This window comes from Durio zibethinus, chromosome 18 (assembly GCF_047325235.1).
Source record: "Durio zibethinus cultivar Kanyao isolate XHJ-2024 chromosome 18, ASM4732523v1, whole genome shotgun sequence".
Taxonomy (NCBI): domain Eukaryota; kingdom Viridiplantae; phylum Streptophyta; class Magnoliopsida; order Malvales; family Malvaceae; genus Durio; species Durio zibethinus.
In genome coordinates this window covers 12,495,958-12,518,214 of record NC_143179.1, presented here as the reverse complement: position 1 = coordinate 12,518,214, position 22,257 = coordinate 12,495,958, and the positions used below count along the sequence as shown (strand labels likewise).

Genomic DNA, 22,257 nt, shown 5'->3' with positions numbered 1-22,257 from the left:
TTCCATGGATGCTGCTCATTACAAGACCACCCAAATCTTCGGGTCTTCGGCACACCAGCAATGATCTCTCTTCAAGAATCAAAATTCAAACTATAGACCTAAGCTTTATATGAACGATCAGAGTGCTCTATAATCTGTACAACCTTGTAGTTATTTTTTTTTTATCATCCAACTATAAAAATTATAAAAAAAAAAAATTTTTATTTGAAAAAGAGTGAGATGTATACACTTACATTAAGTCAAATGCTTAAGTGCAGTATTCAAACAAATTTTAAAACTTAACTAAAAATAATCAATCTAATCATAATTAAAATGAGTTACTATATTGATTTTTTTTCAAAAATATGCTTATATTAGTACATGTTCATAATACATATATTTTTTAAAAAAATTATATATTAGTATACGTGATACATTGTACCAAAAACCCAATATAAACTAGATAGGGAAAAAATTTCACACCAAGATAATAATAATAAAAAAAAGCTCCATAATTGATAAATCTTAGCAGTTAAGGTATTGGGGTATGCTTAAAAAGGAACAACACGTTGAGGAATCTACCTGACCCATTTGGGCCATGATAGAACTTGGGTTTGCCGATAAATAATAATAATTGTAGGAAAATAGAGAGGAGAAAACAGTAATTTAGGAGAACATAGATTAGATTGTTGGCTGCAGTTGTTTTATTGGACCATAGTTGCTTGGAGTCTAAACACTAAACAAAACAAAGACTAGCCAACAGCAATAGTTTCCATGTATCTAACTGCCTCATATTTTGGCGTATAATTCAAGTTCAAAAATTCAAAGCTCCACCAACATTACAGAACCGTCCTTTTCTTTTTTTTTTTCTTTTTCTTTTTTCTTTTTCTCTTTGTTTCATATTCATATTTTCAATTCCTCTTTGTTTTCCACGAATCTTTCCCCTTAGACTTCGTCTTCTTTCCTTTATTCTTCATTGCACTAGCCAACTTTTTCTCATTTTCTTTCTTTCTTCTGTCAAAACCTACCAAACTGACCAAGGTTCCATAAGTAAGACAAAAAACCCATCAAGAATCCAGGTTTGCAACTAAGTATATATATATATATATATATATATATATATATATATATATCAATCTTGGTAGCTTATGTTTCAATGATTTTTCTTACTTGCATGTGATCTTAATTTCTTTCTTTCTTTCCTGTTCTGTTTGCAGTATGATCATCTGTTCTGAAGTTTGATTTTTGCGGATAGGTTCATGTTAGTTTTGTTTATGTATTATTTTTAGTGTTGGCTAATGCATTAGTCAATTTCTTTTGCCTGCTTCTTTGACTTATCTCCTTTGTCTTGAATGACTTCTTCTTTTTTTTTTGCTTGGTTTGCTTTCTGTGGTTGGTTTGGCTTAGATTTTATAAGAATCTTTGGAAATTGTGGCTTAAATTACTTTTATCTTGTTAAATTGAATGATTCTGTTCTTAAGAGTTACAACTAAGGTCATTCTTATTAGGAAAGGAAAGAGTTTCAATTGAATTTCCTTAATTCTGTTTCCATATCAGCATTTTTATGTGATTGCATTAAATGACAGAAAGTTCAGTTACATGACAAAGTGGTTCAGAAAAAAATGAAGAAATGGTTGGGAAGTTTATTACTGGGGTCTTTCCTTGTGATGCTGATATTGAGATATACTGTGATGATCAAAAACCCTTTTGGGAAGAATTCCCTTCAACTTAGTATAACCGATAACGCGACTGAGCCGCCTCTTAAATGGATTCAACCTATTGTTTCTGAAGCGGTTCAAAATCCAGAAGCTGTTAATCATGTAGTTTTCGCAGACAGGTTGGTCTCAGGACTCTTTCTTGAGAGGAATTTCTCTCATGAAGTTCAAAGTTCTTTATTGACATGGAATCAGATGAAGCATCTAGTGAACTATACTAAAGGCTTGCCTAATGCGTTAGAGGCGGTTAGAGATGCTAGGGTTGCATGGGAAAATCTTTTGGATACTGTGGTGAAGAAGCAACAAAGTGACGCTAATGAAAGTACAGTTGATCAGAATGTAAAGGAGAAACAATGTCCCTATTTCTTAAACAAAATGAATGCTGCAGATTTCGGAGATAAAAGCTATAAACTGAGAATTCCATGTGGACTTATTCAAGGTTCTGCAATTACTATAATTGGCATTCCAGATGGTCTTTTGGGAAGCTTCAGAATTGATTTAACCGGGGAACCAGTTCCAGGGGAGCCAGATCCTCCAATCGTTTTACATTACAATGTTCGCCTCCAAGGTGATAAGGATACTGAGGATCCTGTAATTGTCCAAAACACATGGACTGCTGCTAATGATTGGGGTGAAGAAGAGCGCTGCCCCTCTGCAGTTGTAGGAAATAAGAGAGGTAATTTGCCTACTCGTTTTATAGACTCTGCCCAATAGTCTGGCTAGGCAAAGCTTTAAGCCATTTAGAGCAATAATGTTGTTATGTAAAAACATACAAATTTGATCCCTTCTGCCCTCTATTCAAGTGTAACAAAGGCTAAATGCAAATTTCAATAGTTATATGCTTATGCAACTTTTGAATCTTTATAAGGAGACATTGGCTGGCTATATCTATTTACAGTATTCTTTTGCATGATATGCAGTGGATGATTTGAAGCAATGCAGTGATAAGGTGGGTAAAGTTGATAGCCGGAGATTTGCAACCAATGAATCCTCAGTCATTTCTCTATGGTCATCCATGACAGAAAACAAAACTAGAAGCAGACAATACTTTCCATTTAAACTAGGCTATTTGTCTGTTATGACACTTCGGGTGGGTGAAGAAGGATTTCAGATGACTGTTGATGGAAAGCATATAACATCATTTGCTTACCGTGAAGTAATTTCTCTTTTCTTTCTTAGTTCTAACTCAATTTTCGTTTTATATTGTGATGTTTAAATTTTTTTTTTTTTTTGCATTTTCCCATGAATTAATTGAACTTTTATGAGGATGTTATAGGGTCTAGAGCCATGGCTTGTGACTGAAGTAAGGATATCTGGAGATATAAAGTTAACATCTGTCCTGGCCAGTGGTTTACCTACATCTGAGGACATAGAGCACATTAATGATTTGGATGCCCTGAGAGTGGTTCCTCTCCAACTAGACCAGTCATTAGACCTCTTTATTGGTGTATTTTCTACAGCAAACAACTTCAAGCGTAGGATGGCTGTACGCAGAACATGGATGCAGTACCCAGCAGTGAAGTCAGGAGCTGTTGCAGTGCGCTTTTTCGTTGGTCTAGTGAGTACCATACTTTCATTTCATTATCATTTGGTGAAAATATTGTCCTTCATGGAATAATTTTGATGTTGATCTGGCCCTTAATGTACATGAAAGTGCGGAAAACTGGAAAGATATACTAAATGTTTGCACTATATACTGCAGCATAAGAACCAGGTAGTGAATGAGGAACTCTGGAGTGAGATAAAGACATATGGAGACATTCAACTGATGCCTTTTGTTGACTATTATGGTCTTATTACTTGGAAGACTGTAGCAATCTGCATTTTTGGGGTAAGTTCTTACAGTCTCACATTTTTTTTTCTGATAGTTTTACCTTCTTGGCTTATTTTGCGTTTTTAACAGACAGATGCTGTTTCAGCCAAGTATGTTATGAAGACAGATGATGATGCCTTTGTTCGTGTCGATGAAGTGTTAGCTTCTATAAGTAAAGAAAATGTGAGCCATGGGTTGTTATATGGTCTTATAAACTATGATGCTCAGCCTCATCGGAATGCTGACAGTAAATGGTATATCAGACCTGAGGTAATTTTGTCTGCAGATCTATTCATTTTGTTCAAACGGGTTTGAAGGGATTAACAAGCTCAATTAGATAAGCACTAATTACAATAGCAGTGGCATGGGGATCATAGTTTCCGGGTATGCATGAAAATGTTTATTGCTTGGCTAATTGACTTTATTTGTTGTCTCTAACTGCTTTTCTGTCTGCTATCTGAAGGAATATCCTGGAAGAACTTACCCTCCTTGGGCACATGGCCCTGGTTATGTGGTGTCCAATGACATAGCTAAAGCAGTAAATACAAAGCACAAGGAAGGCCATTTACGGGTAAATCTCCTACCAATATTCACTCATTACTATCGCAATGGTTTCATTGGATCAATTAAACCTTCTGCTTTATTTTCACCCTTCCCTTACCACATGCTAGCTTTTTATATTGTACTCGTATTCCACTTCGCTTTTCTCTCTACGGTCACCTTTGTGTTCTGCCATTCTTATATTACTATTTACAAAATTTTTGTCGATATAAAATTGGTCATTCTTGTCACTACAGATGTTTAAGCTGGAGGATGTAGCAATGGGGATCTGGATAGCAGATATGAAAAGGGAAGGTTTGAAGGTGTATTACATAAATGAAAAGCGAGTCTACAATGAAGGATGCAAGGATGGATATGTTGTTGCACACTACCAAAGCCCCAGAGAGTTGCTTTGCCTATGGCAGAAGTTGCAAGAAGAAAGTGTCGCTAAATGCTGCGGATGATAAGCTAACCTAATAGCTATTAGATTAGTAATTCACAAGTAAAAGATTTTTGTTTGACTACAGTTTTTCTACTAGATCTTTAGATTAAACATTGATATAAAAATCCTTCAGACCTTGTAGAAAAGAAGGTTACCGATTCAATCCATTAGTCAAAACTGTATCTTCTTTAAAAAGGACTCTAGTTTTACATTTTTTTGATCCATCCAGGGTGCTCTTTGGAGGGAGACAGAGTGAGATGAAGGAAGGAGAGATTGTACAGCACCATTTAGAGATAACAAAAGTTTTCTGAATGATAGTATATATTTATGTCTGTTAATATTCTTTCTTCAACTATGTTGCTTGAATCCAGAAGTTGTTTTCAAAGACATTGTTGATCTTTCATTGTCTGCCATTATAACATTCCTGTTGCTTGACTTGCATCAATGAACCTTCTCTATGCAAGCTTTTAATATCTTGTGTCCCAAAAATTTCTAGCAAGTTTACTCTAGCCAAGGCAATGCCGATAAAGCCATCACTGCTGTCATTCCATCAGTGTGCCAAGCCTTCGGAAGTAAGTGGCCATTTTATGATGCCTGAAACTGTGATGCAATTTTAGGGAAGGTTCTAAAAAATTGGTGATGTAAATTTATTTGTTACCACGTAATAAATTCACGTTATCATAAACTTCATTAACAATTAATCAAAATGTCACATCAATAAAGTTAAAGATCATGTCATCAAATTGTAGTATAATGATAAAAAGAAACTAATTAAATTAAAGTATATATTATTATACATCAATTAATGTTCTTGAGTTAAAAGAGAGCTCACATCCATAACACACCATGTTATAGTGTATATGAGACAACTCATTTTCTCTAATTAAAGAGGAACATTTCCTTGTCAATATCATCAACATCAATTTTATAGGAGAAACATATCAAGATGTTCATAGTACATATATAATAATATTATACATAGTTTTAGGTTAGTATGAAACAAAATGATCATGGAAAGCAAACAAACTTCAACAGGATGTATCTTTCTAAAAATATGAATCATGCAGCTCTCTCGCACACCACAAAGCTGCTGGGGTTGATAGTAATGCTCTTAGTACAATTGTCCGTTTTGTAGATCCCGACAAGTCGATCAGCCAGCTCAAACATGTTATTCCTCAGGCTGCAGTTTGCATAAGATAAAGAAAATATGTAAAATTGATTAATATTTTTATAGCTAAGGTACTTTGGGAAAGAAACATGCCTTATGATTATAAACTGTGCATCCTTTGTCCGATCCTTGACATAATGTCCAACGATAGAAACATTCTTGAAGTCTGGAACACCATGAAAATACTTAAAAGGAACCTCAGAAAAGAAAAAAGGAAAAAAATTCAGCATCTGTTAGAAATGTACCTAGAGCTGCATCAATTTCATCCATTACGTAAAGTGGGGTAGGCTTGTAATGGTGAAGAGCAAAAACAAGAGCTAACGAGCTGAGAGTCTGAAAGTAGTTATGAGAGAAAAGTTAGAAAACCTAAATCTTAAGATTTAAGAAGAATGGGGTAAAAAGGATCATTGGCATCCATGTATAGCATTCTATAAATGGGCAGTCGACATGCAGTTGCAACCTTTTCACCACCCGATAAGTTTGCAATATTCTTCCAGCTCTTTTTTGGGGGTCTAACACTGAAAACAACGCCTTCAGAGAAAGGATCCAAAGAGTCCACCAGTTCAAGTTCTGCATCTCCTCCAAGCGTGATCATCTGTCCAGATTAGTCAGTAAACTAGAACTATTACTTTATGAAAGGGAGGGAAGGGAAGTAGTCTAGCACCAGCAGAAATTGAAAAGAGGGGAAAATTAAGGATAACTTGAGCATTTGCAAATTAATGAGGTTACTTCCAAATAAACCCGATAATTTAAGACACAATACAGTAACATAACACGAAAATTATATAAAAAATTTGATTAAAATTTTAGCAAATACCATACCAGTTTAACCAAAACTAAAAAATGTATTTTGTGTTTTCCAACATATATTGTACATACAATTTTCATGTAAAACGTGATAAGAATATACAAATTGTCAGTATTTTATATGACATAACTACACGAATTATCAAGTCTACTCCCAAGTCCAAACGAGAAACAAGAAAAATGAAATCTAAAAGGGAAAACCACCATTTAAGGACAGCCAAGAACCTAGACAACAATCTTGCTTTTTGGCCTGTCACTCGCCCAAATCCACCACCCCAGTCACCCCCAACGAAAAATATTACTCATAAACTATAAAACAAGAGCCTATTTTTGGCAAATAGCAGTTTATTGTATGGCATAAACACAAACCTGATACATTTCCTTTAACTTCAAGGAAATTGCATTGAATCCTGCCATGAACTCATCCAACCTAAAAATTATAATTAAAACAGTTGACTGAGATTTGATGACTTATGGTACGATAACTTTGAAGTCACAACAGGGAAAAATAAAATGAGAGGATATTCGTGCCTTTTCTTTCTCCATTCATCGTATTGCTTCTTTATATCATCACGCTGTTGAGTAACTGTGTTAAGATCCTCAACTCGCTCGTTATACAGTGATACTTTTCTTCGATATCTATAAAAACAAGTACTTTTGTAAACATTCATAGAAGAAAATAAATTACATTTTGGAAACATTTAAAACTAAAAAAAAAAAGCAAAATTCATACTCTGAGATTGAATCAAGGTTTGGATTCATCTCTTTCAGCTGTGCTTCCAGCAATGCCACCATTTCAAGGGCCTTTTTCAGGTCAGAGGCCTCAGTTAGAGTCGCATCAGCCAAGGCTCCTTGTAGCTTTTCAGTGTCCACTAGATCTTTCTGTATCCTGCAACCAACAAGATACAATGTCATTTTCAAAGTAAAGCAATCAGTTTTAAAACCATAAAGTGACATACTGTTCCATGTGCTTTTGTAGAGCAATTTCCAAGTCATCAAGCCTTTTCTTGTAACCCTTCCCCTTCATTTCTAACTCCTTATACATCTTTTTCATGTCTTGAAATTTGAACTCGGCATCAACCTGCAAATCACCAAGTTAACAAAGTTAAATCAACAAGAAAAAGCCCAACCAAGAAAAAAGAAAAAAGCACTAAATTACATAATACCTCTGATGCACGCAACTCATCAACACTTTTTTTCTCTCTGTCATACTCCAATTTTGATTTCTCCAGCACTTCTCCATGTTCATCAATTAACTGTTAAAAAGGAGAAACAGGTCATGCATTTGTACAAGATCACTTTGCTTTCATCTTTACCATAAAGTATGGCAGAGAGTAGAGGAAGAAACTTAAAACCTTCTGCATCTTCTTATAATTCTCTTGAACTATAAATGCCTTCTGCTCTATATCTTTAAACATGCCATGTAACTTTTCCTTCCCCTCAATGATTCGTTCCTTCTCCTTCTCTGACTCTTCAATCCCCTTTGTTAATTTCTTCACCATTTTCTCACCTGTCTCTATTTGAACCTTGTGACGGTTGATCTCCGTGCTATTCTTGTCAATATCCTAACAAAGCCAGCAGCATGAATTAGTAGTTTACCATGGATACTCCAGAATAGGATTTTGTAAATTTCATGTTATGCAGAACTTACAGATTGTATCTTTTCAACCTTAGACTTCTGTGTCTTCAACCTTTCACCACCAGCATTTTCTATTTTATTCTGCAGATCTAAAGCCTAAAAGCAGAGGAAAAGGTTAAGCAAGTAATATGGCATCAATAGATAGAAAACTTTACATCCTAAATTCTGTCAGTATTGCAAACTTATAGAGAATGATCTAGTGGGAAGATGATAGATCAAAATAAAAAAGAAAAAAAAGAAAAAGAAAAACAAATGAGGGATACAAAAGATTATACTTTTGCAAGTGGGCATCCAAATTGACCTCAAAGTTTCTAAATTCAAAGTAATTAGCCAACATTCATACGCACCTGTTCCTTCAGCCATTTAGACCCTCGGATGAGTCGATCAATCTCTTTTTCTTCTGTAGAAATTATCTTCTTAAGCTCTTCAAGCCTATCAATTTCATCCTGCTTTGGCCGAGATGCAGCCTCCAGGGACTCAAGTTGCTTTTCTAGATATTTATATTCTGAATTCAAGCTGTCAATCTGTTTTTGAGGGGGAGGAAATATTGCATGAAACTCCAATTAACAAATGATAAAAGTTCCTGAAAACTGATTACTAGGGAAAATGATTACTAAGAATACCTCTTTTAGGCTTTTAGCTATCTCCATCTCCAACCCTGCAACTACCTTTTCTGATGCTTCGTAGCTCCTCACCGCATCAGCAATTCTTTGCCTGATGCTATTTAATGAATTAACCATCGTACTAAGCTCCCTCTCAGCATTAATAACGGCTTCTCTAGACACACTGGTTGCTCGAATAGATGTCCCCATCTTACCTCCACGTGGCTTGCTTCCTCCACCACTCATGGTACCAGATTTTTCAAAAAGAGCACCATCAAGTGTTACCACACGTCGAAATTCTTTGTTTCCACCATATGCAATACGTGTTGCCTGAATTGAAGAGAGAATGCTTCAGTTGCTACTCATATTGAAATGAGATTTGACGGAAATAGTATGTTATGTTTCCTTATATAACCACATCAAAAGGATTGCACTTTCCTATGAATACTCTCATGTCCGCCGCCATTACCTAAAGCCTCATATGTCTCTCTAACCTCTCATGTCTAAATTCTGATATCCCTTGCAGATACTGGAATGTTACCATGTAACACATGAAATAAATTACTAAACCAATCTGCTTAATTATGGAGAAACGAGCATCTACCTGATCAAGATCCTTTGCTACAATTGTATTTCCCAGGGCAGCGTAGAAAGCAAGTTTCATTCTTTCATCCTGAACTTTAATCAAGTCATAGAGACGTGGAACTCCCTCAGGGGTTCTTACATTCTCCTTTGACTTGTCTAAAAGATCAACCTGTTTCTCCTGCATGAGTCAAGAAAGTCGTGATGAAATTGATAGCCAACAACTTAAACTTGACATTACCAAGTTATATTACTCCAAGATGAAAATCTTTCAGTTTAGCAAATTTCAACCATATTATGAAACTGTTCATGTTTTAACCACTATACATGATACAAAATATTAAAACTTTGTAGGGCACAAAGTTGGTAATTTCCATCCAATGCATCCCTTGGCACATATAGGCTTCTTTCCTATTTTCTTACCAAAGCGATTTAAATGACAGCAACTATGTTCAACTAGCCTGTATAAGCTACAAGATGACAAAATTTTAATCTGTATTTAGATTCTAAGAACAATATCAGCACCCCACCAGCTTATTAAGCTCTGTTCACTTAGGTAAGAAGATCACATTAAGTAAATTTTATAAGAGTAGAAGGTTTACAGGACTTCCAATGATGCACAGCTCATACCAGAATCATGAATGTTGCAACACCAAGTTGCTCTCTCCGGAGTAGTTCAACACATGCTTGTGCTGCAGCAGTGGTTTCCACCACAATATAGTCAAGTCCAGGACATGCAGTTGAGATGGCAACATCATATTTTGCTGCAGGATAACAAAGAATTACATACCAAAGAAAAACTTCATTGTACAAATCATAGGATAATAGAAGATAATGAGCAATAATATTAATGTATTAAACATCATAGCATACAACTGATTGACTAGAAAAGGATGGTCTGCAACCAAAAATTTTGTTTATCATTTTGTCAATTCAATTCAAAATAAAACATAGGAGGAGAAACAAGGAGGCAAGAATGGAAGGAGGGAACTAGAAAGACAAAAAGAACAAAAGAATACTCCATACACACGTCCAAACATTTTAAATTCACATAAAGTCATAAAGAGTTCCAGCATACAGCAGTTATTATTCCCTGAATCTTGAAAAGATGGGAAGAGCTAATAGAAGATAATATAACCAGAAAACAGAAAACTCACCATCAATAGCACCCAAATCACCCATTCTGCCGTATATTCCCTCAATTGTCTTGGATTCTTTAGCTTGCAAAATGGCTTTTAAAACTGATCCCTGGCTCTTCTCAGAATCCAGCACCAACTTTAGTTCTGCAAACTTCTCTCTTGCAGCTTGTTCAAGAGGAATCAATGCTTCTTGTTCTTTGGTGCATTCCTGCAAAAGATAGGTTCTTCTCAACATATTCTATGATGGAAAAAGAATTTGAAATAGAAAATTAGCTTTAAAAAGAAGCCCTAAGATCAACCAATTATCATGGAAACATGAACCTGCTCCAGTTTACGTGCTTCCATTGCTTCATGCTTTTTCTTTTCCAGATCACTTCGCTTATCTTCAACGGCAGCAGTTATTGTTTCAGTTTTCCCCAATATGTTGTCCATCTCCTTTCGAGCATCCTTAAAAGCTGTAAGAGCAGCTTCATGCTGAACGAGTCAACACTCAAATTAAACCAACTATTTTGAGCCTTCCTCCAAGAAAGATTCTAACACTAAACTACCTTAAAGAACAAGAATGAAGAAACAAATGAATAAAGGTTGTTTAATTGCAAGTGTGCAATTTCATTGCTAGCTCATTCATGAACAACAAGGTGTCTCAAATTATCCATTGTGGTTAAAATCTGCATCCTTGCAACAAATGAAATCAAACTGCTGTCTTTAGCAGTTCTGGGGTAGTATTAAAGAAAATTTTAAATAAAAAAATTGCCATGATGGCTGCTTAGAAATATTCATTTTACTTCTACTGGCAATGGAGTAGCTATAATTCAAGCATACTGTGATAGTATTACATACAAGAAATGGATAAGTGAGCGAACCAAGCAACCCTAACTTGCTACTTTGGATTTCAAGGGATTCATTTTTGGGCACACTGATAAAACCTTTAATAAATAGCTGCTTAACGATGCAATCTTATTAAGATTGATTCTTATGGAGGAAAACAGTTTCATGATATAAAAGAAATTTACTAAATATCACTTCTGTTCCAACCTACTTGGGAGAAAATAGAAGAAAATGATCGCAATCACTTAAAATTAAAGGGAGAAAGATCTAGAAGCTTGCATAACTTCATCAGCCTAATTAGCAAATGAATAGCAATATATAGCCACACCTTTTGAGTTAGAAGGTTGCTTTCAGTGTGAGCAACTTCAAGTTTTCCCTTATGCACAATCAACTCTTTTTCCCAAGGTTCTAATTCAGCACGAACCTTCGAAAGTTCAAAGCGATATTTCTCAGTTTCAACTGCTCATCAAGCAAATGAAAAATAACAGTTAATCTGATTGCAATTGACCATGAAAGCAAAAGAAAACACAGCTGAAACCTGATTTCTAACTAAATAAGGTTGCTTCATTTGTAAGAAGGAAGAATGTCTACTTTATTTACATGGCCAAATAAAAATTCTAAAAACTAAGAGTCTAAAGAAGTCATTTTACCTTTAGAATTCTCTTTCATTTCTTCTAGGACTTTCTCCTCATCCAGCAAAAGCTTTTGAAGCTTTGGAATGTTCTCCTCAAGTTTTGGAATTAGATTTGTTGATTTCTCACACTCCTTTGTCATGTCCTCAATTTTTAATGAATCCTGGAATGTGAACAAATTGAGATGAATGCCAGAGCGCAATTTAAGTAAATCAGGTCTTTAACATACCTTTTCAAGTTTACCCTCAAGTTTCTTCAGCTTCTGTTTCATATGCTTCAGATCTTCCCTGTATTTAACATCCTGCCTTTCAAACTCTTTAAAGTCTTCCTTACAGGTTCTCAAATCATTATCAAGTTCCTAATTATTTACAATAAAAACTATTCAGCTATTACTTCAATAAGCCCAAGGTAGATTCAGAATGACAAAGCCAACATAATCATCACATAGACTGCCTAAAACCTGTGTACTCAAAATCACTAAATAAGCAAGAATATCTAATATCAATCAAGTTAAAATATTTCCATAGGCATGTCTCTGCAAACCTCTTTTTTTCTCAGGTGAGTGTTGTGCACAGACTCAAGCTCCTTCAACCTCCTACTGCTTTCCTGAATTTCTTCCCTGAAATAGGACATCACAACCTTAAATCTTAGTTATGTATTCAAGTATAGTCATGAGAACTGAATGCATGTCTTGACCAGAACAACCTTTTATTCTTCAAATTTTCTTCTAAGTTGGATACATTTTGTTGCAGTTTAACCATTTTCAAGTTGGTATCTTCATAAGCCAGTTTTGCAGCTTTCTCTTGCCATTTCAAGAGAGATAGCTCTTTCAGCATATATGCTTCTGCCTCATTCTTAACATCCTATTGCACAGAAAATATAACAGATGAAGTAAACATATTAGAGATGTCATCAATCTAAAAAGCAGGAAAATTAGCATCATAAACAAACCTCCAAGCTATCTCTTTCTTTCTCTGCCAATTTAACCATTTGCACAACACCTGAACGTTTTTCATTGAGAATTTCTAACCTAGCAGCACAAAAGAAAACAACATACAATGGTGTTAAACATGGCAATTCTAAAAGACAGTAGACTGCTAATATTTAATTCATTATGGTGGACTGTCTTGGTAGCTGGCAAGTATAAGATGATCAAATTTCAGGTTAAAAGGCCTGAAATACTAGTGTAAAAAAGCAGACACCATCTGGCAATAACGATTTCCACATGCATACTGTTTCCAAGTTCAAAAGGAATTGGATGGAGGAGAGAAAAATAAGATAAATCTTGACTAAAATTTGTTGAAAAATACTCACTCCTTAGATGATTCATCAATCTTTTCAACATATTTGTTAGTTCCTATTATGTCCTCAAGGTATTCAACAAAACCTTCATCATGAGGCCCTTGTGCTTTTGGCTTCATCAGTGAAATTTGCTCAACCTCACCCTATAACAACCAATAAAAACTGAAAACAAGTAGAAAAAGAACTTGAAATATCTAAATGCAAGCATCTTGTGACTATATTGAACCTGAAGAATAAGAAATCGATTATTGTCAAGATCAACTCCTTTCCCTTTCAATTTCTTTGTAACCTCAGTAAAGTTACTGGCACGGTTATTGATGTAATATTTGGAAGAATTATCCCGAAATGCAACCCGAGAAATAACAAAATCACTTCCGGGAACAGCTTCATATGTCCCATCATCCTGCATTCAGTAGAGAATTAGTTCAAGTATAACCACCTCAAAATTTTTTAAGGCTTCATTTTGTTAGAGACATACAACAATGAAATTTAATTACCTAAAACTCAAGGTTTTTGCAATTAAAGAGCAGAGAAACTAATATGCAGCATTGAGCTTTTCACAACCTTTATTTGTATATGTTCAGTCAGCTAAGTTGAAAACCTATAGCCAAAATCAAGAAAAACCCAGATGCAAAAGACTCACCAGATCAATAATCTCCTGAAAATGAACAGAAACACCAGCACTATCAAGATTCTGATGATTAGTGGAATTGTGAATAAGCTCTGAAACTTTATTTAGCCGCATCTGCACAATTAGATCAACAAAATCATTGGACGAACAAATACAGAAAAAGGAAAACCCTCAAAAGACAAAAGGTAATGTCTAGCGTATTATTAAGTACCATAGTAAGTATATACAAGCCAAAACGTAGACACCCAAATGATTGAATAGTAAAATTGTGTTAAAAGTTACCTGCTTTGCTCTCTTCCCAAATACAAAAAGCATGGCATCTATCACATTGCTCTTACCACTTCCATTTGGTCCAACCACTGCAGAAAAACTCTAAATTCCATAGAAGACAAAAAAAAGCAAAAGATTTAAACTTTATAGTCAATGAAATAGATTTTAATTTCCTAAAAATTAAATAGAAAATAACTGAGGAAATTTTAAAAAAAAGAAAAAAAAAACTCATCGTTTTTGGTTTTTTTGCTCGTTAATAGCTAAAAAGTACAAACCTAAAAAAACTAAGACATGAAATGCAAACATTACTTATGAACAAAAAACCCTAATTTGAATTAAATTTTTGAACTTATCATATCGATTTGGAACTTCCCATTCAATTTCCATCACTCTCTCGGCAACCAAAAGAAAGTAACAAACTAATAAAAAAAAAAAAAAAGTTAACTATCTCAAGTTCAATGCGTCCAATTATCATATCAATTTGAGATTTTGTTTCTGATTTTCCATTATTTTCTCCGAAACCAAGCAGCACTTAAACTAATGACAAAAAAAAAATGAAAAGCTCACTTTCTACTTGTTTTCCATTATCAAATTATCAAATCTCTCACTTAATAATTTTCTTTCGTCTCCGGGACCTATTAAAAGTGATGTTTTCTCACGTTTAATAAATATTTAATTTTTTATATCCAGATTTGACCCTTCACTAACTAATAATTGGTTTAAAGTTAGATGCTTAACAACAAAAACAAAACAATAAACTGTTAAATTTTTAAAATTATCATATCAATCTGCAATTTTACTTCTCAATTTCCAGTACTTTCTCGGAAAAGAAACGGAAACAGGCCGAATGATAACAAAAGGGAAAAAATCTATTTCAAGTTAAATTCGTGCAATTTAAAATTTCCTTCTCAACTCTCCATCATTTTCTTGGAAACCAAACGGAGATAACGAAACTAATAACAAAAAAAAAAGCCAATTCAAGTCAATTCTGCAATTTTCCTTTTCTATTTCCAGCACTTTGTAGGAAAACAAACAGAAACTATGAAATTAATAACCAAAATTTAAAAAAAAAAAAATCTTACCTTGTGAAAAGGACCGACGCGTTGTTCACCGGCATAAGACTTGAAGTTCCTCATCACCATCTCGTTAATGACCAACCTCGGGCCTCGAGATCCTCCGCGGGCCTGGTCAGGCTCGTGAGTTGAGAACTCATCGGACGATTCCATCCCCATCTGATATGAATGGCTGCTGAGTCAACTCGCTGCACTTGACTCCGATTGAATGAAAAGTTTTTGGAGAAAAATGTGAGGGAGTAGAAGGAAGAGAAAGATATGGCTAAAAATATTTTGGCAACATATTAAAGATGTTTTGGCGGGAATTTGAAATGAAAATTAGAAATGGGCCTTAGCTTGGGCTTTTAATGGGTTTCAAACTTTTCAACATGCATTTTGCAAATAAAGCCCATTTTCTTTTTTGATGGTTTTTTTCCTTATAATTTAATAGGAGAAAAAAGGATTATAAGGTTTTAATAATATGTCAGTTCCAATATTTCATTTGTAAGGTGAGTTTCGAATTCCACTATTAGTTTTTTTTTTTTGTGGATAATTTATAAATTTAATATAAATTTTTTTTGAAATTTACTACCTAATTTAAAATAAAAAAACTCTCCTCATCCTGAAGTTTTTACCATAAAAAAATTAATGGCTGTCGAATAACCTAAAAAATCTTCTATATATGCTTTTACATGTTGGAAATTTGTTGTTTGTTACATTAGGAGGAAAGCTTAACCAAGGACTTTCACTGCCATTTAGTTGCTGATGCTAGCCTTTAAATCAAATTCTAGTCTCTGTTTTTACCATAATTTTTCCATTTGATGAACTAGATTTCATAGTTCCTTTTATCACCATTTTTGGAATTTCCTTTCATAGTGTGGGCTTGATGGTTCCGGATATTCCAAAAGACTTCTTCAATCAGAGGAGCTTACATCAGAAGTAGAGTCAGAGGCAGATACAAGTGGGGAACTAGGGTATCCATAGACACTTTAAATATTGAAAAACAAATAAATTAAAAGGAAAATTTTTTCATTGATAAAATTAATAAATTCATTATAAGTTGACACCTTTAAAACAATCTCCTATTGGAGGCTGAATTTGATAAATGCCACAATGAAGCAAAGGACTTTTGGGAGTTTGGGGTCTTCAAATTATTGTTTTTTTCCCCTAGGCCAATAAGCAAACATTCAACTTTCCTACTTGTCGGCAAATAGCACCCAAAAAAAATGTCATTAATGGTCCTAGCTCAGGCCCATATAGGACGGAAGAATGTGAAGAGGAATTTCATAAAGAGATGGAACCTTTCTGTTCCAAAATGGAAAAAAATTGAGAATTTCATAATCATAAGTGACATTGTAGCTTTAGAAAGCAATCCAACAGTTGAGGCGTGGGTGGCAAAAGCCAATGTGGCGATGAGATCAAGGTTGTCGACTTGTCTGATAATTTGCGTTTTTGTATTATCATATTTGATAGATGTAACAACATAAATTATTAAAATATAAATATAATAAAAATTATAAAATACATTTAAATCTTAAATATGAATATGATATTTTTATTATACATGTTATATGCAATATGATACAACTAACATAAATAACAATAATATGCACGAATAACACTAAAATACACAAATAGATAGTTGATACATATCATCAAACATACCAACCAACTAGTTTCAAAATATTAAAAAAATAACAACAATTTATAAGTTACGCTTTAATAATATCGTATCATATAATAAAAAATAAATTATTTAATTTTTTATCATTATACATATTATTTATAGTATGTATTATTTTTAATTTCAAATGTATAATTTTTTTATTTTAACTCTTATAATTTAAAATAATCACATATCATGATTTATACTATTAAGATGATCATATAATTTTTTATAATTATAAATTTAATTTATTATCATCATAATAAATTGTTGTATATTTATATGATTTGGATTTGCTTTGCTTTAACAATTATCATATTATTGGACATTACTTGTTATTTACAATTAAGTGTATATTTGTCTTTCTAAATTCCTTTTTTAATAAAAAATTGTTTTTTGATCTTATTATAAAAAGTTACAAAGAAAAATATATATTTAATATGTTAAATTTTATATTTTATATTTACATTACCAATATAAAAAAATACTTGCATATTTAAAAAATACCAAAAAATTGATACCCATTTAATATGCATTTAACATATTATATAAATATTTAAATTTTAATATATACATTATTAATATAACAATCATAAATATATACATAATTATATTAGTTTTTAGTATCAAATCCAAAATGATATAACTACTAAAGATTAAAGGATAAAATAATGATGCATTGTTCTAATATTATTATTTATATTGTATTTATATTATTAAAATAAAAATAATTTTATAATAATTATTAAATTATCATAATTAAATATTTTAAAAAATTTTATATGGTATATTGTTTAGTTAATTAGGTATCATAATAAAAAATTAAAAATTAAAATAATTTTTATCTATTTATATTAAATTAAAATAAATATAAAAATATGTTAAACGTATTTTTGTGTTATATCACGTATTAAACATATTTTCCTTTGACATATTTTTTTAAATGTATTTTTTGTGTTTAGATGTGTCTACACGTATAAAATAAAAATTGTATTGTATCAAAATTCATATCAACATGAATAAATATGAAACACTTTTTTTAATATATATATATATAATATATATGATTTTTTTCATATCATTTTTATATAATATCACTATGTCATATTTAAAATTATCGAGTTTAGTTGCAAGGATCCCTTTTCAACCTTTCTTAGGATTTATTGATCTCAACAAGTCAATGCAAATTTAGATCCAGCAATCCAGATCTCAAATGCTCTAGATCCATGGAAACAATGTGGAAAAACAAAGCTTGAAAGCATAGTTTGTGTTTTTTTTTTTTTTTTACATCATTGGGTCTTTTATTCCTTGACAATGAAGATAAATTCTTAGTACATGTAAGGATTTAACCAAACTGGATAGGAAACTTCTGATTTCTTCATGTTTAACGCTTTGTACGAGCATTCTTTGATACAATGACTAATGCGTATTCCATGCTAGAAGAGAAGGTTTGAATATTTTCTATAAAAAAAATAAAAAAACAATGGACAAATTCAAAAATACTACTAAAAATTTGCCCAAATTCATAAGTTCAGTTTAATTTCTCAGCCAACCCAATTTAACCCACAATTACTACTCAATAGCATGCTCCAAGAGGCAAACATATATGAATGATGGCACCATGTTCCATATTCCAAGCCTATGAATAAATCTAGACTTTAATTCAGGGCAAAAGTAAGACAGAGAGTTCAGAAACCTTTTGCTTTCTGTCTATCCAAAGCTGTAAGATTTTTTTCATTTTTGTTTGGTCTTCGTTCAAAAACTGCAAAGTTATCCAGCGTGGAAAGCCTGCAACACCAGTTACCCCCACCAATCTCGGGTCTGTTGGCATGTGTTTGACAGTTTTTTTTTCACATACTTTGCCTCAGTGACCATGACTGGCATTTTTTTGTGTTGTACCTCAGTAAATGAATAAATGCTGAGCCAGATTTAAGATATTTGATTGATTGGCTTTACACTAAAACACATAAGTAATCCACTCTTCAATTTTACTTCAAAGAAAGAACGAAAAGATATATATCTTAGATTAGTTAAATAAAACCTTCATTAACAAATAAAAACAAGTATTAGCCACTCTCATTTACAGGGGTGGGTACCTCCATGAAGTGAAAAAGTGGTACAAAATCCAGCACATTTCCAAAACACATAAATAGGGTAACAATATAAATATAGTTAGTTTAATTATGATTTAGGAACTTGGTTTTTATGTTGGAAATAGGGATATGTAAAGGAAGGAAAATGGGGAAAAGATTCTTCTAAGTTTAAGGGCACTTGGGTCCTCCTTCCTTGGTCTTCCAGTTGTTGTAGCAAGGGCACACAGCTTTGTTTCCGTAATAACCTGGGGGCACACACAGGCATTTTTTGCAGCATTTCTGACAGAAGAACATGCAGGGCTTATGGTATTGGGTCTTGCTGCACCTCCTCGTGCACTGTGATGGGCATTCTGATAATTTCATTCAACCAAAAATAAAAAGTTGAGAAAACAACATTATCATTATGCTTTTTTGGAGCATTTGTCAAGTTCGAGAAAGGGAAAAGATATATTTATGCAATTAGTTGAACAAAATATTGGTAGTTCTAAAGAGTTTAACCATTGTTCAACTGGTTATAGCAGGATTCAGATTTAGCAGTCATTGTCAAATTCTTAGAAGGAATAAACAATTACACCCATTTCCAAGCTAACTTTTCATTTCTCCAACATGGGTATTTTCTTATTTTTCAATGTTCAGATCTTAAAATGTGAGAGTTGAAGTTTGCTTACGGTAGCTCTTGAGGCTTCCCGGACCATAATGGTTCTGGAGATAGAAATTGACCAGAGAAAAGAAACCAGAATGTAAGAACTCATCTTTTTGTCGAAAGCTTAAAAAAAAAAAAAAAAAAAACTCATTTCAAATCTTTAACAAGAGATAAATGATGTATCATTTACTTGATCATAGTGTTGACCTCCATTTCCATTTGATGCCATGACCTAAAATGAAAATAAACCAAAGGAAAAATGTCAGTTCCTGGATATTGCAATTCTGTTTTTTGTTTTTTTGGGTCCTTCTTTTCCGTGCAATTTACTTTTTGAACATTTCATGTAAGAAAGTAAGGTACCCACCATAGTTTGAAGCATAGAGATGGCAATGAGAGCCAAGAAGAAGGCAGCCACAAGTTTAGCCATGGCCTTTTGCTACAAATTAAACCTTCTCCAAGAATGTTGAAAACAAGAAAAAGAAAATTGCAGAAGAAAGCAAAATAAGAGTACAATGTTAACGAAAGGAAAGGGGTTTGATTGAAGAAGCTGGTATGGGTGTTGTGGAGTATAAATAGAGAATTTCATGTGAAGAAGTTTGGGACCTTGGGAAGGGAAATTTCATCTGTACTTGCTCATGCAGATTAGAATATGGCTTTTTTCCATGATCTGAATGACACCTATCCATGAAGGTTAAATTTGTACTGATGATCAAACTGATTTGTTGTCTTTCACTGTATATTAATATTACTATGCAAATAAAATTTACCCACTTTCCTACAAGAAAAATGAACAAGAATAATGTTTCTTTTATTCTCAAATATGAAATCTCACCCTCTTCTGGTCCAATTGCAGACTTTCAGTTGAGAATAATGCAATTGCTGAATTCCATATAAAATAATGATAATTACTCAAACCTTATCTATTTTGAAAATGATCTCAATTCGATCCTACAAAATATGATCTGTTTAATTATGTCTAATTTTATTAGTATATTTTTAGATCTAAATAGCAAAATGATTTTTCTTTCATCAAAGATTATCTCCTCTCCTTCTATTTATAAATAAAATCATCTAAATATTATCTAATTATTTGGTTTTCTTTTATTTTATCTTTATTTTACTTTTTTTTATGACTTCATATTTATAATCAACTTTTAATTTAAATGTCGGAATGCAAATGCATAAAACATTCTTTACTTATATTTTTAATTAATTTCTTTCTCTTTTGTGATATCAAATTTTACATTTTAGTCCAAAATTTGACATAAACAAATTTTATGAAAAAAAAAAAAGCTATCCCCCTTTCTATTTTGAACTAATGTTAAATGTTAATCACTCTTGAAGTTATCGGGGAAAAAGAAAAGTCGGATGAAAAAGAATTTCTCATTTCATATATAGTAAAAAGAAAATTAAAACTAAAATATCAGGACTAATAACAAACAAGAATGGCATTCAATTCTTTTTTTTTTCTCATTTTACTTGGAAAATTTTCTTTGAAATTTTCACAAATTGATAAAAATTAGGAAACAAATTTTTTAGTACTTTATTAAGAGATTATTAATTATAATTATTTATGAAAAAAAATAAATAATTTAGTAGTTGCTATTTGTTTTTAAAGGCGGTGCCGGTGCACTGCATTGAAGAGTTAGTTCAGTCGTGGCAGGTAAAGGGGCCCAATTTTGACTGAGATGTCACGAATAATAATTTTTCTTATATAATGGGAAAAAGAACATATATTTTTGTCCCCTTGCAGATACATAGACTGAGCAAAGCACGTGACTCAAAGCTGCGCCGCGTTGTCAAAAGCGACCACCGTGCGCTGTAATTTGTTAGACAAACACTACAAAGAAAGTTGTGAACATGACGAAAGACCCCATTGTAAACTTGCAATGTTTCACCGACGTATCTAGTTTTCTTCTTACATGGTTTTGGTCATTTCAATCATAAATTGGGCCAAGCAAATCCCCCATCGAAACTTTGATAGCATTGGGACTAATCTTTTGTACAAAGAAAAGCCTTATACATCTTCCAATTTCATTTATTTGACAATAATCTTTATTGATAGTAAATTAATTTATTTATACTTCATTTAGATGATTAATGATAAATCATCTAATGAAATTTATGATAAAATGATATGATGTTACAATGCGAATTATTTTCATTGATCATCCTAATAAAACATTAATTTGATAAAGATTTTTTTGGTTGGCACTATTGCTCGAGCTCGACTTGGCAAAATCCATGTCTAATTGTAAGGTTGACGCAATTGAGGTCTACGGTATGTAATTTTTGTATTGGAACTTATGTATTGCTTTTCTTGAGGGTTTAATAAAAAACAAAATGTGCTAATTAAAGTGTAGTATAGGAAAGGTATTCTCGTTGCAGTGAATCATCTATTTAAATATAACCTCAAGCAGTCACGGATTTATTTATAATATCTATAAAATTATCGATAAATTTATTATTTTTTTAGATGAAAAGAATATGCAAACAATTTTTTTTTGAGGTATCTAAAAGAAATCTTAGTCTTTAAATATTTTTATTTTTAAAATTTTCCAAGGTATTCATAAATATCATAATTTTAAATATATAGATCCGCCCTTGATCTCAAGGTAAATATCCATTATAAATATAAATTTAGGAGAAGGATTAAGTTATATAAAAAAAAGTTTTATATTTTTTTACACATTTTTTAAAAAAAATTGATTTTA

At 32.5% G+C, this 22,257-nt stretch overlaps 3 protein-coding genes across 5 annotated transcripts; 1 reads left to right on the top strand and 2 right to left on the bottom strand.

Annotated features, from left to right (window-relative positions):
* Positions 1–759: 759 nt before the first annotated feature.
* LOC111299624 (beta-1,3-galactosyltransferase GALT1-like) lies at positions 760–4,841 on the top strand. Of its 3 annotated transcripts, XR_016329889.1 has the most exons (9): positions 760–1,058; positions 1,566–2,370; positions 2,615–2,850; positions 2,971–3,252; positions 3,397–3,525; positions 3,598–3,690; positions 3,794–3,891; positions 3,971–4,078; positions 4,305–4,336. XR_016329889.1 is itself a non-coding variant. In XM_022894924.2 (8 exons), exons 2-8 carry the CDS (start codon positions 1,602–1,604, stop codon positions 4,509–4,511), a joined length of 1,911 nt encoding a protein of 636 aa, XP_022750659.2. In that variant the 5' UTR covers positions 760–1,058; positions 1,566–1,601; the 3' UTR covers positions 4,512–4,841. The 3 variants fall into 3 exon arrangements, 1 of the variants encoding a protein (XP_022750659.2); XR_002691324.2 differs by having other exon boundaries at positions 3,598–3,891; XM_022894924.2 differs by lacking the exon at positions 3,794–3,891 and having other exon boundaries at positions 3,598–3,777; positions 4,305–4,841.
* A 406-nt stretch (positions 4,842–5,247) lies between these two features.
* Positions 5,248–15,420, bottom strand: SMC3 (structural maintenance of chromosome 3). Its single transcript, XM_022894923.2, has 28 exons — positions 15,172–15,420; positions 14,102–14,191; positions 13,832–13,933; positions 13,415–13,591; positions 13,201–13,331; positions 12,838–12,916; positions 12,592–12,749; positions 12,430–12,505; positions 12,116–12,244; positions 11,905–12,049; positions 11,583–11,713; positions 10,748–10,900; positions 10,445–10,634; positions 9,918–10,051; positions 9,310–9,468; positions 8,727–9,035; positions 8,451–8,627; positions 8,116–8,199; positions 7,820–8,029; positions 7,631–7,720; positions 7,424–7,545; positions 7,198–7,353; positions 6,996–7,103; positions 6,834–6,894; positions 6,118–6,252; positions 5,903–5,990; positions 5,751–5,823; positions 5,248–5,669 (listed from the first exon to the last, which is right to left on the bottom strand). The coding sequence occupies exons 1-28, from the start codon at positions 15,319–15,321 to the stop codon at positions 5,549–5,551; spliced, it is 3,738 nt and encodes a 1,245-aa protein (XP_022750658.2). The 5' UTR covers positions 15,322–15,420; the 3' UTR covers positions 5,248–5,548.
* Positions 15,421–18,826: 3,406 nt separating this feature from the next.
* LOC111300560 (gibberellin-regulated protein 4-like) lies at positions 18,827–20,094 on the bottom strand. Its single transcript, XM_022896193.2, has 4 exons — positions 19,908–20,094; positions 19,734–19,775; positions 19,569–19,602; positions 18,827–19,250 (listed from the first exon to the last, which is right to left on the bottom strand). Exons 1-4 carry the CDS (start codon positions 19,968–19,970, stop codon positions 19,069–19,071), a joined length of 321 nt encoding a protein of 106 aa, XP_022751928.1. The 5' UTR covers positions 19,971–20,094; the 3' UTR covers positions 18,827–19,068.
* Positions 20,095–22,257: the final 2,163 nt, after the last annotated feature.